Here is an 18,046-nt window from a genome sequence, read left to right as displayed (position 1 = left end):
TCAGGAAAAAACACTGAGAGCATTTAGATTAATTTTATTCCCCTTTTTCCTTGCTTTTCTCATGAGCTGGGAGGTGGGAAAGGGGCTGAGGGGAGCTTAAAGGCAAGTGAGGTACTGGGGGCAGATGCCTAGGTTCAAAAGGGGAGAGCACCCTGCTCCAGCCCTTATGCGACCCATCTGACGGTGTGTTTTTAATGTCTTGCTTTTTAAGAAGGGCCAGAGGAGATAGAAAGAAGACACTATTCTTATCCCCAGTCTCCACCCACACGGTGCTTTCTGGGACAGAGGCTGGGACCATTGTGGGGTAGTAGAGGCTAGAGGCCAGCAGGCTATTTCTGATACCCCAGGGGCCAGGTTTCTGGGAGAGGCTGAGGCTGCCGCCACGGAACAAGCACACACATGTTCCATGCCTCCTGGGGTGTGGTCCTTGTCACCACGTCCCCCTGGACATTGTGTGTGTGGGGGGGGGTAGGGTGGCGTGCAGGGCAGAGGTCAGCAAGGAGAGGTAAGCTGCTCCAGGGACCCCATGACGCTTTTTGATTAGGGTGGGAGAAGGAACCTTAGGCTCCCCAACTGTCCTCGTGCTTATTTTCTATCAAGTTGGGGGTTGAGGTTGGCCCCCTCTTTGGTCTGAAGATAATTTCAGACTGAGACACCCCTTTATGAAATGGATGGGCCTGCAGAGCTGAGGCTGGGAGTTCAGTGGGTATTCATGGGTGTTAGAAGTGGGGAGGGGGGCATTCAAAACACCCCTCCTAAAAATCAGGCTTGGATTTAAGGCTTATCTCTGCTCCCCAGCCTTCCTTTTTTTTCTGATTTCCTCTGCATTTAGGTAGGTTATCTTCCTGACTTTAAAAAAAAAAAAAAGAAGAAGAGGAAGAATTCGTTGTGGAATTGAGTTTGATGTAGAAGGAATCACCAACTTACCCCAACACACACACACACACACACACACACACACACACACACACACACAAATACACTTCTCTTAGTATTTTAGGAGCTGGGTTACCTGTGGTATACATGTCATTCCTCAAAATCATAATTTAGCCTGAAGCAAATACTGGGAAAGTAAGACTATAAAATACTGAGACTGGGTTTCAGACCCAACATTAAAATTTTTTTTAAAAACTGCTTTGTATTCACACCTTTTGTGTATGTGAGGAAGAGAAGGAGAAGGAGAGAGGGAGAAATTGATAGCTACAGGATATGTCTTTATGGATCCTTAGTGATATGCATGGGTAGATGATAGGTAGATAGGTAATGATAAGAAGGGGGAAGAAAGCTAGAGACACAATATGATTGACAACATCTCAAGTGGATAGCACTTTACAGTTTACAATGCCATTGCATCTAGATGGACAAAAATGTATATCTGACCCCAGACCCTTCATTCTATCTAGAGCATGCTTTCTCATACACCAGGAGCAGCAGGAATCTGTGAGGGGATGGTAGCCATTGGGCAGGGAATTACTCCTCCAGTTTTAAGTCAGAAGGGTCACAGCATCTCCACAGGCTCAGTTCAAACCCCTGGGCCGGTAAGGTTTTGGACAGAGGTGGAAGGAGGTTGTGAGCATGGGCCTGGGTTAGAGTCGTCCAGTCAAGATGGAGCCGGAGAAGCTCTGGCCAGGGGCCCTGCCTTCCCTGCATGTCTAGGCTTTTCTCTTTTAGCTATCTCCCTGTGCAGCCCAGAGCTCTGGCAGTTGAAGAGGGGAACCTAGACTGTCTAGGTCCTAAAAACATAAGAGTAGGAGAAAAGGAGTTGGTGAGAGAGTGTCAGGGAGACAGGGGTGTTAGTGAGAGAAGACCGGAGCCACTCAAAAGACTTTAACCTTTGTATTCTCCTCCTTGACAGGAGCTGGGCATCCGAGAAGAAGCAGCCTCCTTTGTTTCTGGTGTCATCGTAGGTGTCCCCCCTTTGGCTTTGGGGGTATTTATTTTCTTGTTCGTTTGTTTTTGATGGTGGTGTTGGGGGTGAGGATGGAGAAAGAAGCTGGTTCTGCAGTCATCTGGGTTTTCTCCTGTTCCCTACACCTCTCTACCCCATGCCCTGTCTCTTCTAGCTTTCAGCCCCTGATTTCGGTCTATTCTGATTGTAGTAAGACTTGTATAGTCATTGATAATGGGAATGGAACATGGAGACTTAGGAATGAAGGCCACCCTGCGCCCAGTTCCGTGAGAGAGAGGAGAGGCACTGAGGATTCCGGGGACTCTTTTCCCCCTCTCTCATAGGCTGCTGAGGGCAGAGATGGAGGCCAGTTGACACAGGGGGAGGTGGTTGGTTGCAGAGGAGCAGAGATATCTGCACATGGGTGATAGAGGTGAGAAAGGAGAGGAGTGTGGGTTGCGGTGAAGGGGGACCTGCAGAGCTTAAACAGCTGTGAGTGGGTGTGTGTGCCAGGGTGTGTAAGCATTGGGAGGTGGTACTGCTGGGAATATCTGTAGATATGTCATTGCATTTGTCTTAGTTGACAGGTTTGTGTGTATGCGCGTGCATGTGTGCATACACAGCACCCTTACACACTCATGCTTTTGCCCCTCAGAGAGACCATTTGCTGATGGCTAACCCTCTACCACCTCTGTCACCTTGTTCTCACCTTTCCAACTCCATAGGGCTCTCAAGCAAGTGAGCGGTGTGTGAGTTCAAGGACAGAATTGGGAGCAGGCAGGGAGGCAGTGTTTAGATAGACCTGAGGAATTTTCAGGCCAGCCTCTCAAGAGGAGAAAAACACTTTGTGGGGAGCGAAGGGTGGTATCCCCAGGGATGAAATCTTCCAGATTATGTCTCCACACCCTTTAAACTCATCTGCCCATATAGAGATTTTTTTTTTCACAGCTTCCCCATGTTTTTTTTACTGCGAATTCTTGCTTTTATTTGTCGCTATCCCATAGAAAATGCAAATATTCTATAGCAAAAGAATAATGTATGATAATGTTCACAATAATGATGCACTTATAAGACAGAAATAAATATCTGAACCCACCCTCTTCCAAATGCAGCTTTCATGTGTATCTTCAAGGCAAATTAACCTGATAATTGAAACAAAGAACAAATATGCTTTTTACTTAATTACCTAAATATTTCAAGAGAGTTGCTTGATGCCAAAATATATTTTGGGACCCAAATTATAAAGATCCATCCAAAAGCTGCATCCAGAGAGCATAATTCAGGCCATGTTTTTTTATACATGGACCTCTTCAGGGACACAGACAATGGGTGGGCATCAGGCCTGTAGGGGTGGGGGTGGGAACAGGCACTGGCAAAGAATGTATGCTCCTTGGCTATTTGAGACACTTACAGACTCAGATCAGCACCAGGGATTTGGTGTGCTCTCTCCACAGTCTGCCAGAATTTCCCTGGAAGGACTTGGGTGGGGTCTGCAGACCATCGCTCTAAGAACACTGCAGCGGAATCTGCTGTGTGCTGGAAGCAGAGGGCTCTGTTCCAACTGAGGCCTTCCTAGAGAGACTGAGGCTGGTTAGCCAAGCGCAAGGGGCATCTAATGCACCCATTTTACTCCAGCTGTTAGCTTCTCTCTGGTCAGCTGTATCCAATTCTCCATAGTAGAAGGGTCCCTTCTGGTCAAAGGAACTGCGGAATAGTCACTAACACACAACACACAACTCCCCACACTCCCCTCTCATCCCCATACACAGATCCCACAAGACACACCTTTTGTCAATGCCTGCCCTCTGCATCCACAATGGGCTCAATCCACATGAAGGCAAACTCAGACTTGCAGACACACTCACAGAGACACACATTCTTTTATTAATTCATCAGTTACTGAAGGACCTACTGTATAGCACAGGGAACTCTGCTCAGTATTCTGTAATAACCTAAATGGGAAAAGAATTTGAAAAAGAATATAAATATATGAATATGTATAACTGAATCACTTTGCTGTACACCTGAAACTAATACAACATTGTTAATCAACTATACTCCAATACAAAATAAAAATTAAAATAAATTAATTCATCAGTTACCGGGCACCCACTTTGTTTTAGGCATGATGTTAGATACCATAGAGTCGAAAATGTATGAAATCGCCTCTGCCCTTGAGGGGCTGTCTCATTTGCTACCCTTGAATTAGTTTCTTTTTTGAAACTGGAGCAACATGGCTTGGTATACAAACCAATTCTAGTTAATATGATGGTGGGGAGTTTTCTGCTTCTTTCATGGCTTGCAGTTCCATCTCCATTAGAGTAAAGACGATGCCCCACTCATCGTCATCCCTGAGCAGGAGCTGTGGGAGATCAGGTTGTCAAGTCCACCCAGACAAAACTAAACAAAAAATTACTTCATCAGGAATCTAGGCAGAGAGGGGGATTCCAAGTAGATAGTGCCAGGACAACTTAGAATAATCTCCATTTTCTTTTGTGGCTCCCCCCCCCCTTATATTTGGACACTCTGTTTAGACTGAGGTACCTCTGTAGGATCCAAAGCCACAGTAAGGTGCAAGGGGATCTAGTTCTTTGTCTAACTATTTGGGGAAATTTAGATATGTACCCACTTCTGTCCTGACCTTGGTTTTTGAGGAATTCCAGTTGAGTCTGAATTTGGGCAATAAGGGTGTGGTTGGGGGATTTCTGCTGGACAAAAAACCGTTTCTGTCCTCCTCCCTCCCCAACAAAAATACAGCAGTGGCTGAAGGGGAAGGGAGGTTCCTGCTGATCCCAACTGCTTCTTGCTAAGCTGTCTGGATGGCCCGGGCCAGGGCAAGGAATTGTGGAGATAAGCTTGGGCCCCACAGAGGGCAGGGAACTTGGTTGGAAATTAGTGACAGAGAAGAAAGGGGAGTGTGCTAGCTAGCAAGACAGGCTCTTTCCCACATGCTGGCCCCAGCCCCCAGGAGCTGAGTGAGGGTAGGATGGAGGGGCAGAAAGGTTTGTTTAGGGTGCTTTTAAGGGATCTCGTGGAAGGGCAAAGGGGTAAATACTTGTAGGGGAAATTGGTGGTGTGTTCGGAGAAGTGTAGGCCCTATTTAGGATTGCTGGAATGTCTAGAGGATATTGGGTATCCTATAAAGGGGTGTGAGGTGGTACACTGAAAAATATTTGAGGAGGTCTGTAGGCATGAAGAAACCTATAGTTTCTCTGGAGCCTGGCATGGGGGATGTATGTAGGGAATGCATTTAGCAGCACACCAGTAGGATATGTCTACCTGTGAGAGTGGGGAGGGCTCTGCTCTTCTGCAGCTATACCCCACCATTGGCTGGTGTGCTCTCAGTTCTGGGAAGGTGAAGAATTGACACTGTGGAAGTTTCTAGAGAGCCTTTTCCTTGGGTAGGGGCCTTGAGACCCTATGGAGGCTGACAGAGGGGGGAAAGGTGTGCCAAGCACTGCCCTGAGAATGCCCTGAGACCTGGGGAAATCAGGGCATCTGCTTCAGCTCCCTACTGTCACTGTGGTGGGGAAATGCAGGTCCCTGGGCTTTATCCTATTTCAAAGTGCCCCCCACCTCACAATCATGCAGCAATTATTCATACATTTTCCAGTCTTTGAGGGGAGCACCAGATGAAACCCACTGGCACGGGCTTGCATCTAACCAAGGCAAATAGCATTCAGGCTGGGCTTTGTCTTAGACTATGCAGAGGCAGGACCCTGGGGCAGATAAAACCACCTGGCTGGGTCTGATGGCCAAACACTGGGCCAAACCCAGTGCACCCCTGTTGGTGTAGGATCCCTGGTGATAGGAACCAACCCATATTAGGCAGAGGGACTGGCTCCCGGTGTCCAAGTCATAGGATTTTTTAGAAAAGGGGTCCAGAGGAGAGTGGGTGGAGGGATGGGGTAACTCGGCACCAGGAAATAGAACTGCTCCCTGTCAGTCACAGCGGCTCAAATGGGGGTCCGCAGCTCGATCTCAGAGGGCTCCGCCAGTCTTGGAGAATCCGGATCCCGCCTGCGGACCAGCGTGTGCCACCGGGAGTTGAGATACGGCATTATTCGCTTCTGATTCTCCCGGCCACATGGGGAGCCGGGTCGGGAAAGCCCGCAACCTGAAACCTTGCTTGGAGAATGATTTTTCTCCCTGTGACCCCGGCTCTCCAGGCACTCGGAGATGGAACCCGGGTTGGGGGTGCAGGGCTCGCGGTTGAAGGCGCACGGGGTAGGGGAGGGGAGAGAAAGCTCTAGCGAGGGCCTCCAGGGCTAGGTCAAATCTGCAGGTGTTGCCCAGACTAATGCCAGCTGGGATCCCCAGCCTCCCCTACCTGGAACTTTGGTGCTGCGAACAAGTTCAAGAGATATTCTCATTTCTGCACGGCGAAAAAGGAGGCCCAGCCTCGCTCAGACCCTGCATCTCCCAATAGGAGTCCCAAACTTCCAGGATCTTTCCCTCACTGTTTTGGATTGAAAACCAACAAGGGAGGTTCCCATCCATCCTAAAAGATTAAGGTCACAGTCTGGGAGGGATCAGAATCCGAGAAGCACAAAGAATATCCTGATCAGAGAAGGCAGGTAGAGGTAGAATCTCCAGTCATCTGGTTCTTTTTGAGGAGATGTCACCCGATCTCTTTTCCCATCATTGAGCCCTGGACCTGGTGCAATACACCTAGGGCCAAAATGGAAAATGTAGAACCTACAAAAAGAGTGAGGTTGGAGTGCAAAAGCACAAATGGCAATGGATTGGAGATGGCCGGCAGGTCTCGGGGATGCAGCAAAAGGCTGGGAATCAGCACACAGACATAGTAGTTCCTCCCCCCCTCACCATTCTCCCGGGGGGAGGGCGCCCCAATTGCGCGCTCCGGCTCAACCTGGAAAGGGGGAGGGGCGGAGCCGGCGGGGGAACGAGGTGGTGACGTCAGGCTCGGCGGAGCCAATCACAGGCTCGCCTGGGGAGGGAGCGTAAAAGGATGAATGAAAAGTCCGGAGCCGGAGCGCGCCCGGGTCAGAGCAGCGGCAGAAGCTACGGAAGGAGCTAGGGAGGTGAGGCCCGCTCTGCCCTGCTCGCCTTGGCTCGGCGGAGGCTGAGATCCCGGCGGCGCCTCCACCCCGGCGCCCGCTGAGCCCTGGCATCTCGGACCCAGGGCAATGGCATTCCGTGGGCGGGAACGTGCAGGGAGGACCGCGCGGGAGAGCACGGATGGGCACACTGGGCTCGATGTAAGTGGCCTGGCTGGCTCGGGACACGAGGTGGGCTAGAGCCTCGGAATCCTGCGTGCCGGCGCCTCCGCCACTAGGGGGGCTGGCCGAGCCCCACACCCTCCTCAGGGCTCCCGGGACCCCCTAGACGATTCCCGTTCCTGATCGGAACCCCCACCAACCCCTAGGGCACCTCTCGCTTCGGACCCCTGGCCATTTTCACAGCCCTGGGTGATTCTGGACCTCTTTGTACAAAGCCATTTCTCTGGGGGGTCCTGCGGGGCCCGGGACTCGGCTCACCTTCCCGGCCCGCCCTCCGCTTTCTAGCCTCTTCCCCATCTCATGGGTGCTCTCTCGGATCCCTTCCCGGGTGTGTCTCTGCCCTTTCCTTCTCTCCTAGAGAGACTCGCTTGGTAGTCCCTGGGTCGCCTCCTCCCACCCCCTTTGGGTTGCTAGGATTTTCCTGTTTCCTTCTGGGACACCTCCGGGGTTTTACCCCCAGGATTTCGCTACCCGCTCCCCCTTTTAGTCGGAGGCTTGGATCCAGCCCTTTCCCCTGCATGAGCTCCGCTTCGCTTCCACCGCCCTCGCGAGTTGGAAGCTGTGGGGGGGCCGGCTCCGCGCCTCCCCCCTACGACCCAACACGGAGGCTTGGGCTCCGCTGAAAGCTAAGGTTCAGTCTATCCGATGCGCCTGGATCTTCCAAAGGAGGTCAATGTAGACCCCGTGAGGTTTGGGAGGCCTCTGCCTCGGTCCCTGCAGTCTTCCCGTGTGGCACGAAAAGCCCGAGAGTCCCTCCTCCCAGGGACCAGCGGAACTCTCTCGCTTCTGGCTCGAATGGGGAGCGGGAAACGAGGCGTCGCAAGCTTTGGGGATCCGGGGGCGATTCCCGGACTTCGACACCGTCGGCCGTCGCGTCCCTTCCACGCCTTTTTCGGTCTCTGTCATGTCTGTGTCCCTGTGTCTCTGAGTCTTTTTCCGTCCTGGACTCTGTTTCTCTCTCCGTCCCCCACCTCTACCAGTGCACCCTTTCCCCAGCCCCCATCGGCGGGCGACCAAGATGCTTCGGCGATACAGGCGTCCGCAGAGGCAGCCGAGAGGCTGCGTGGAAGAGGCGGCGACGGCAGCCAGGAGGCGGGGTTGGTTGTTATCTTTGGTTATCTAGCTGTATGAGTGGTGTGGAGTCTTCATAAAGCTAGATAACCGAAAGTAAAAATAACCCCATACACTGCGCGGAGGGGCCCCGGGAAAGCTGGCGGCACGGGCGGGCGGGGGAGGCCTAAGCGAGGGGCTAGAGCTGCGAGGACCCACGGGCCGTGGTAGGCGAGAAGAGGACCCGGCGGCCTTCGGGCCTCAAGACCGCAACAGTCGGGGCGACTTTCCACCTTCCAACTTCGGTCCGCGCAGGTAGGAGTCGCAGCCCCATAGCCAGGCGCAAAGCAGTACCTTCCCCCGCCGAGTTGGGGGGTGGAGGGTAGCAAGAAAGGGCTTTGTGGTTACCTCTCGGGATGGGGCCTTTTCTGGCAGTCTGCGGATTGGGTCACTGCCGGGGAAGCTGCTCCAAGGGAAAGATCTGTTGAAATCTTGTTGTAGGGTTATTCCGGACAGTGCCGGGGGTTCCTGGGCCAGGCCTCTCCCGTGGGCGCTGGTGAACAGCTTCCCGCAGGCTATTCACAGCTATTGCTGGGGCGGGAGAGTTTGGGCGAGGTCACCTGAGAAGGCTAGCCATTTCTTTGATCGGCTCCCTGAAGCCACGTAGGTCTATCCAGCTAGGTCGGGAGCCGAGAATGGCAAAGTGGAGATAAGTGGAGGTAGACTGGAAGTACTGGGGGTGGGGGCGGGGTCGCTCAGAAAGAGGACAGGGTGGCTGGGGAAGCTTTTTGCCCAGCCTGGGTTCCGGGGCGACGGAGGGCAGAGTATATCTCAGCCCCCTTGTTTTCATATTCTTTCCTCCTTCCCACTCAGGACCTGAATCTGATGTCTTGAAAAGCTTCTCATGCCAGCTTTGTCTTCACTGACTAAAGGGGTTGAGTTGGGGTCTTTCAGGACACCCTACCTCCCCACCCCATCCTCACTGTCTTGGAAATCATCTCCAAGAGCAAATGGCCTCAAGGAGCTCCAACACAAAGGAATTTGTGGCTTGGTATTTATGCTGCCCAGAGAAAGCAAAGAATTAGAGAGATTAATCAGGGCCTTTCCTAAAAGAATCCATTTATCTGGCCTGACCTAAATATTTTAAGCAAAAGAGTGTTTAGGTGCAGTTGAGTGGAGGATGGTCTAGTCACTTGGTAGAATAAAAGTAACTGTAGCAAAACTAGAAGTGGGCCCCCTCTGCATTTATTACCTCTCCCCATCCCGACAACTCCCCACCATCCCCCCACCCCACCCCCACATTCCAGAACACAGGGCAGGGCAGTGACGAGTCAAAAGAGGGCAGGAGAACTGGACAAATGACCTCGTACTGACTCCCTTTGCCTGTGTAAATTTAAAATTTCCTCCCAGGAGCTGATTTTATAGCTACAAGATTATGATTCAATTATATATTATGTGGGAGAAATATTTGGGAATCCAAACTAAAACAATTGGGCTCCAGAGTACCTATGTCTTCTTCCTTCTGAGGTTTGGAGGAAAGAGAGATTAACGGCCTTTTTGCTTTTTTCAGCTGTTTGAAATCTGGTTCTTTGGAGGGGGGGTGTGCAGCTGGAGACAGGATTAGGAAGAAAGGGAGTGGGTTTGGGGCAGGCACTATTAACCCCTAACACCACACCTATTTCCCAGTAACAGTACTCTGCCTAGGTGCCTTCCTTTGATCCCCCAACACTGTGAGGTAGCTGTTACTAACCGCATTTTACAAACAGGAGCTACACATTCAAATGAGTTGCTAATGTCACTCAGTGGTTTCAAATCCAATACTTTTTCTACTTCTGTACTCTACCATGCTTGCCTGAGGGAAGGACTAGAGAGGGTGAGGTAGGTAGACTGGGATGGGAATGAGCTAAGAAGGGAGGGAATCTGTGCATCAGTGGAGAGGGAAACCCCACTGTGAGATGCAAGGCCTGGTTGTGAGCACGGGCTGACTTTTTTTTTTTTTTAACTTTTCATGTAGTTAGCTGGAAATGTGTATTTGGGATCTGCTGAGGCTCATCCACAGGAGACTTCAAACCTATATTATTAGCCACACCATTTGGCTTTATATTATTATTGTTGTATCCCATTAACGCGTTTGACCACAGGATCTCCAAAGGAGAATAGAGGGCCTGAGGGCACTGGTGGGTTGAGGGTTTACATCCTACAAAACAAGCACCTCAATGGAAAGGGGGAATAGAAGGCAGGAGCGATGTGGGAGTGAGGGTTTGTGTCTGCCTCATGCGTACATACGGTGTGTGGGTGTGTGGATAGGGTTGTCAGGAGAATGATGGGTGACAGTGTTTGTGGGCTGTGTATGTCTGCTTATGAGGGTGAGAAACTGAGTGATGTGTGACCTGGTATGAGATTGGATGTGCGTGATCCATGGTGGGTAGGAAGCTCAGATGTGAGATTCGGGATTCCTGGCTACATATAGCTATAAATCCACTAGAGGAAGAGACACTCCGGGATCTGGGGGGTTTTACCAAATGCAGACATCACAGTGACACCACTGAGTCCTGCCTTCTGCCTCCCCCAACCTTTATACCAGATAGCACTTCCTCCAGCTAAACCCAATAGGAGAACCGATGGAATGGGGATGCGTGGAGGCTGGGTTGAAAGGGGCACAGAAGGGCCTTACCAATTTCTCTTTTGTATCATCACATTTCTGTGTCCAAGAATTTTTAGTTCTGTTCTTCGGATCTTGCTACATCCACCTATTCCTACTGGAAAACAAATTTTAAGCTAGGTTCTTTACCTATTTCTCTCCTCAGCCCTTTATCCCAATACCCTCCCCTATTGAATTCTGAGTCCAGGAGTTCAAAGGAAATTTTCTTCTAAATATTTGTCTCAAGTTTTACATTTTCACTCACACCCTCACCCTGGGACAAAATTTTCCCAATCTAGGCATCAAAAAGATTTTGTTGAAAGGTCCTTACAATAATAGGAATCAACACAATCAGAAAGGCTAGGGAATGAAAGAGAATGAGCAAATGTGACTGAACCAAGGTCTATGTTTAGGTGCCATTATTAACCAGCCTCAGATCAGATATTTGTACAGTGGGGGTAAGAATTTATATCCTCAGGGTTGTTACATGGAGCAAATGAAGAATTCTATATAAAAGATCTTATATGTTATGATACCCACAGGTAAAGAGTAATTCTTAGATTGCAGAGTAGCTAAAGGCTACAGTTTGAAATGACTGTTTGAAAGCATATGATTGACCTCAGAGTGCAAAAAGGACAGCTTTTTGGCATATTCTCGACTGAGGATCTCAAAACACTTAAACTTGAGAAAATTCCTCCTCCTTTTCAGCTTTGGCATTGAGGAGGGACTCTTGGGACCTGAGGAAGCAGTGTTTGAAGCCTGGGGAGAGGAGGAACAGACCCCGGGAAGCCTGTTAAGGGAAGTGGCTGGAGTCCACGTGGCAGAATGACCATTGTAGTTTTTTCTCCTTAATGGATCTTACCATGAATTGGTAAGAATACTTAAGATTGGTAAACTGACTTATGTAAATAGAGAGGTATGGCTGTGTAAATGATAATTCCAAATTTATTCTATTAAGCTTCTGGAGTTACTAAAAAGAGTTTATTAAATTAAAGGACCAGTTAGGTAGTGGGTATAATTAATGAACCAAAGAGAGTTCTGTCTATCAGTATGCAGACTTTTCTTCATCACTGAATGACTTTAAGAAAGGGTGTTTTCGGGGACTTCCCTGGCAGTCCAGTGGTTAAGACTTCCCGCTTCCAACGCAGGGGGTGCAGATTCAATCCCTGGTCTGGGAATTAAGATCCCACATGCCACGCAGTGCAGCCAGAAAAAAAAAAGGGGGGGTTGTTTTCTGTCTTCTTGCCTCCCAACCCCCCACCTTCCCAACCACTGACTCTTTTTTTTTTTTTTTAATATTTATTTATTTATTTGGTTGTTCCGGGTCTTAGTTGCTTCGTGTGGGCTCCTTAGTTGTGGCATAAGAACTGCTAGTTGCGGCATGCATGTGGGATCTAGTTCCCTGGCCAGGGATCGAACCCGGACCCCCTGCATTGGGAGTGCATAGTCTTAGCCACTGTGCCACCAGGGAAGTCCCCCAACTGCTGACTCTTGATTCCCAAGGTTGATAACTCACCAGAGAGCACAGGCCCCTCTGCATTCTTCCACATCTGGAAGTCCTTCTGAGGTCTGTACTTCCCAAGGTTTGGGAGTTGGAATACTGATATTTATTTCTTCACCTCCTTTCCACAGTGATGTTCTGGGGATCTTTGACCTTTCCATCTCCCTTCCTTTGCTACTGAGACCTCAGAGATCTTGAGTGGTTATAACACTGTCTCATTCAGAGGCAGGGTGTACCAACTTCCTTAGTTGTTAAATGAGTTTAGGTTAATGCTTTAAAATCATTGGAGGGAAAGAGTAGACAAAACCATAAAAACATTCTCAGAGCTTTGAGGTGAATGAGGAGCAGGGTTGTGGAAGGTAAGTGTGGGCCAGAGCATATTTAGATAGGAGAGAGGTAAGAGAAAAAGGGGAACCCTTCCTTGCCACCCAGGCTCTCCCAGGGCTTAGAATGACACCCCCCCCCTCCTCTTGCCCTAATCCCCCCATTAAGGCTGCTCTGAGTTTGTTATGACAGCGGCTGAAGGCAGCTGAATTGCTGTTTGCTGTGTCTGCTAATTGGACTGAAGGGTTGGAATCTGGACACTGAAAGAGACCATTGTTGCTGTTTACCTTCCACAACTGCCTCCCTGGGGACCTTCTGGGTGAAGGGGAACAGCATGCCCTCAGGGTCATTGCACCCATTCCCTGTCTCTGCACAAGGGACTGGGGTGGGGGGAAAGTTCATCTCATTGCCTTGGAATGGTTTGAGCTCCCACAGCACAGAATAGACAGGCCCAACACCTGAGTCGGTCTCCAGGCCAGGCTTGGGGCCATTGGGAACTCCTAGGAGAGGGGAGGTTATGTTTGTCCTTCTCTTCCCTATTCATTCCCTTCTTCAGGGGGCCTAGCATTGCCTCTTCCTCCAGCTGCTCAGGCTTAACCCCTGAAATTTTTCTTATTTGCTTTCTTCCAGACCAGTGATTCTCAACTTGGTTATGCACTAAAATCACCTAGGAAACTTTTAGAAAATACTGATATTTGGGTCCAGCGTATCCCAGAGTGCCTGAGAATGAGGCCTAGATCAGTATCATTTAAAAGGTCTGTTGGTGTTTCTAAATGTGCAGTTAAGGTTAAGAACCACTGATATAGGCTCATCTCTCTGCCTGGGAAACACGCAAACACACACACACACACACACACCACACACACACCTGTGCACATGCAAGCAGGCACACACATACCCTTTCCTACTTTCCTTACCTTTCTATCACCGCCCCCCCAAGCTCCTAATAGCTATAATACTATCAGGGAGATTGTGTATCTTTCTCATCTTTATTACTAAATTCCTCGTAGGAGCCTTAGAATTTAGGATGGAATTTAGAAGTCTGTAACCTGTCCACTACTTCAACCTGAGCTCTACCCCAAGGGCAGAAACTATGACTCCATCTCCCTGTGGATTTCCAAGTAGGATCCAGATGAGGACTGATCTAATCCGGGACACTTAAATCATTAGGGATGAAGGAGTGTGAGTTTCAGAGTTTCATTGACTCTTGATCTCTTCCTCCCCCAAAGTAGTATTGGCTATTTGGAGATCTTCAGAGAGGAGAAACTGTCTTCAGAAATACATCTGCCCCTTTCCTTGCTGTTTCCAAATGTTTCTGCTTCTCTTCCCTTTAGCTTCTCGTCTGGGGTGGGTGGGTGGGTTCTCCACCACCCTCCCACCCTCTTTCCTCCACAAGGGCACCAGAGCCGTATCCAGCACCACGGACAGCTCCCAGGCGGTGAGTGAGGTGGCTGTGCTGACCCCCTTTGGGAGGGTTAGGAGGGGATCCTGTCTGCACGGTTATATATCAAAGACTCTAGAATTTTTAATCTTTGGGAGTTGTTTGCAGGCACCTGTTGAGTCTCAGGGAGAGGAAAAGGCTGAGGGCAGTTGCCATTCCGTCTCCAGGAAACTGGGTTTGTCCGCTTTGGGGAGTCTGAATGAGAGGGCTCCAGCAGTAGGGAGGTTGAGGGTTAAATTTCAGGAAGAATTTAACCTAAGCTCATGTAAGATACAGAGTGTATGGATCAGGTAGAGCCTTAGATAGCATCAGCTCTATAGCCCTCATTTTACAGATTCCCAAGAGAGTGGAAGAGGTATGACCAAGGTCACTCAGCTGGTTAGTGGAAAGGCCAAGATCCAGGCTCCTGGTTTCCAGCCTGGCCCTGCTTATTGTGTCTGATACCTCCTTAAGGAGTCTCCCTGCCTGAGTTGGGTGGAGCAGTCCTACTGCAGGTAGGTAGAGTTCACAGGTTGCCCCCATACAAAAAAGGACAGGATGCATGTCTGGGCATGTGAGGTGTCCACACAAGCCAGGAAGAGATGGAACTGACTGCTCTCTCTGTCTGAGAAGGCTGGGAAGGGAGGCCTCAGGGAGAAGCACAGCGGAAGGCATACCTAGCAGTAGCTGGTAAGCCCATGGGAGAAAAGGCAAGGAGGCAACAACCTGCCAGGGCAAAGAGGCCAGTGGATGTCCACAAGGAGTCTCCAGAGGCCAGCAAGAGTCACGCAAACTGGAATGGGGCCTGGGAAAGGCCCTTCTGTATGCCCAGTCCTGCTCCCCCAACACCGCAAGCCTGGAAACAAAGGGGCCATTCTTTCTAGGATTTGAGGCCGCCATCTCCGGCTGGCAGTGCCAGGTGGTGGGGGCATCGGGGGTGTCAATCCATTATCGCCCCCAACTCTCTAGGTCCTCTGGGGCTGGATGTTGGGGAGGTGGGTGTTCCATGCTATGTTGCCATGGCAACCACCCCAACCCCCACCTTCCAAAGCACAAAGAGAGACAGCTTGCACCGCCCCCCCACCCAGGAAGAACCTGGGTCTGGTTGGGAATCTTCCCTTGGGAATCCTCCTTTCTGATGCACAAGCCATGGCATGCATAAGCATCACCCTCTTTTCAGCTGAAGGTTCAGCCATCAGCAGACCATACAGGCAGGGAGGCTGGTACATCCAGAGTCTATGGGCAAGGTTGTGTAAGTGAGTCCCTTGTACTTAACCCCCTCTCCCCACAAGCTCTCCTGTCTCTCCTCACCTATAGCCAAGGCCATCCTAGGCCTTCTCAACTGAAGCAACGGTGCCTTCACCTACTCTTTCCCAGAAGCGAAGGACACCTCACTACCCCTAGCAAGCCCCCAGGCTGTGGGAACAGAGAAGATGGGGTCATTCCTGCCACCCTCCATCTGTACCCTCCGCCATTACTCATTAGGCATTCTGCCCCCTCCTTCCGCTTGTTAAGCCTGATTTGCATACATTTGCATAATACAACTCATTTGCATTCCAGGAGGCTCTTGGTAGAAGCCAGGAAAAATGGGGAGGGGGGTTGGAGAAGAGAGAAAAGGGGAGAGATTTTGTTTTCATCAAAGTGTGTGTGTTGGAGGGGGAGGTGGCAGGAAGAAGACAGAAATAAAAACTCACACTACTTTCTTTCTTCCCTTCTGCCCTCCCTCCCTATGCTACACTCAAATGCCAAAGAGAGATGCCAAGGGGCCGGCTTTTCTGTCCTTTTTTGTCTTGCTTCCTCCGGCCTTGGCTCCCTAGCCTGGCCCCCCACCTTGTTGGGCTCAGGCTTCAGAAAGAAAGGGGCAAGGGTAGGAGGCAAGCTGTGGGAACGGAAGCAGAGGGAGCGAGGGAGGCCACCATCTTAGGTAGCTGGCGCCTATAAAATGGCCGCCTCTGACAGGTGTGGGCTGAGAGCCAGCCTTGGTTGGTGGGCAGGGAGGGAGGTGAGACCATAAGAAGGACTTTCTGGCTGACCAGGAACATTGCTGAGTCTTCCTACTAGTGGAATTGTGAGAAGAGGATGGGGAGTGAAGGAAGGAGGGAGAGATGAGGGATGGCAGCCCCAGAAGAGACATGAACGTCACATAGGATCAGGGGTGGTAGAGAGGCCTCTGTGTTGAGTTTAGTTCCGGACCCCTCATGGGTGCCAGTGGTTAGAGAACTTGGAGGACTATGAAGAGTGTAAAACAAAAATACGGGAAGAATCAGAAGTGGGAGTATCAGCAGGAAGGGGAGGGGGAGAGGGTAAGGTGTGGGCAGGCAGGATTATCTGTCAGTTTGAGGGTTTCTCTGGGGTCGGTGAAGGGCTGCTCGCTATGTACTTGAGGTGAAGTTCCAAGTCTTCTCTCCTCAGCCCATCAGTCTGGCTTCCACCTTCATAACTGGTGAAAACTGTGCCCTCTCCAGCCTCTCACACAGACTCTTCAGCTGGACCCAATGGCCCTTGCTCAAGCCTGGTGACCTCTGTGGAACATTTCCTACTGATATCCATTTCATACTGATGTCTTCTCCTTTGGCCTTTGGTTCTTCTGTTATATCCCTGATTATTATATCCCTGATTATATCTATTATTATTATTATTATTATTATTATTATTATTATTATTATTATTATTATTATTATATCCCTGTTATATCCCTGATTATTCATTCTGGGTTCTAGTCATTCAGTCCTCTGGGTAGATCAGTTCTCCAGCCAGAATTGTGTCCCAAGGTTCTGCTTTCAGCTCTTTTTTTTTTTCCCTTTCCACTCATGCTCTTTCACTTTTATCATTTCAACCATCATTTGGAATTAAAACACTCACTCATTTCTCTAAACTCCAGATTTGCACCCTAACTACTGTGGTCCTGTCATTAGCTCCCAGATCAGACTGGAGTGGTGCATCTGATTGGCTAAGCCTGGACCGCATGACCAGGCCCTAGCTGCAAGGAAACCAGGGAAAGTACCTGTGCTTTTGGCTTCTGTAGTGGCTTATAAGTACAACCTCCCTCCAAAACTCATGAGATGGCCATTCCCCAAACATAGGGAGGGCATTTAGATGCTTACTCACTCGGCATTGTGCTTTCAGTCTTGCGCTACATTCCTGCTTCCCCACCTCTATCAATAGCATCATTAAACTTCTAGGTCCTCAGGTGCAAATCCTGAGCATTATCCTGGCTTTGCCTTCTTCCTTTCCCCTTCATCCAGATCGGTCACATCAGAACCCATCACTTTGTCCTCAGTAGCGCTTCTCACATCCATGCCTTCCTTTCCCTTACGCATATCTCCATGTCAGCTCATTCACTGAACAGGCATTTATTGGGTGCCTACTGTGTGCCAGGTGCTATGTTGAAGAGGAAGGTGGAATACAAAGCTGCTTTGAGGGCCTAGCAGCCTGGTGGGGGAGGCAGACACGAATAATTACAAGACAGTGTAAAGGCTGCTGTCCTGAAGACTTATACAAGGTGCTGTGCAGCATGCGGGCCGGAGCCCTGGGACACCTTAGGTGAGTTAAGGAAGGCTTCCTGGAGGGGGCCAAAAGATAAGTGATAAAATAAAGGGGATAAAAGTGATAAAAGTTAAGCAGGGGCTAACAGTCTAAGGAGTCTGACGAAGTGCATGGTGGGGAGTGGACAGCATATGTGAAGGCAAGGAGGTAGGAAAGAGCATGTTGTGTCAGGCGACTAGAGTGTCCCTCAGAGGGAGTCTGGACTGGGAGGAGATGGGAAATGGAGGCAGAAGTTCAGTTATCAGGAGTCTTATGTGCTTCACCAGGGAGACTGGATTTGATAGGGGTACTGGGCAGTTAGCTGACAGCCTCAGAGGTGCTGAGTGCAGAGTATGGCTCAGGGACAGCACATAACCACCCCCAGGATGAAGGGGGAAACCCGAAGCTAGCTGCCCGCTGAGCCCAGCACCCACCAGATACTTAACTGGCTCTT

At 50.0% G+C, this 18,046-nt stretch overlaps 1 protein-coding gene across 9 annotated transcripts in view; it reads left to right on the top strand.

Annotated features, from left to right (window-relative positions):
- MIR9-1HG (MIR9-1 host gene) overlaps positions 1-18,046 on the top strand; it is a 49,086-nt gene that overhangs the window by 25,469 nt on the left and 5,571 nt on the right. For 2 of the 9 annotated variants that reach the window (XM_028163869.2, XM_057533218.1), the window contains exons 3-4: positions 1,856-1,903; positions 14,044-14,085. In XM_028163869.2, coding sequence (XP_028019670.1) covers positions 1,856-1,903; positions 14,044-14,085 — 90 coding nt within the window. The other 7 variants (XR_009005979.1, XM_057533219.1, XR_009005974.1 and 4 more) reach the window with 6 other exon arrangements.

The sequence above is a fragment of the Balaenoptera acutorostrata genome, chromosome 1 (genome assembly GCF_949987535.1).
Source record: "Balaenoptera acutorostrata chromosome 1, mBalAcu1.1, whole genome shotgun sequence".
Taxonomy (NCBI): domain Eukaryota; kingdom Metazoa; phylum Chordata; class Mammalia; order Artiodactyla; family Balaenopteridae; genus Balaenoptera; species Balaenoptera acutorostrata.
Note: the sequence above shows the minus strand (reverse complement) of the source record. Positions and strands in the feature narration are given on the sequence as shown.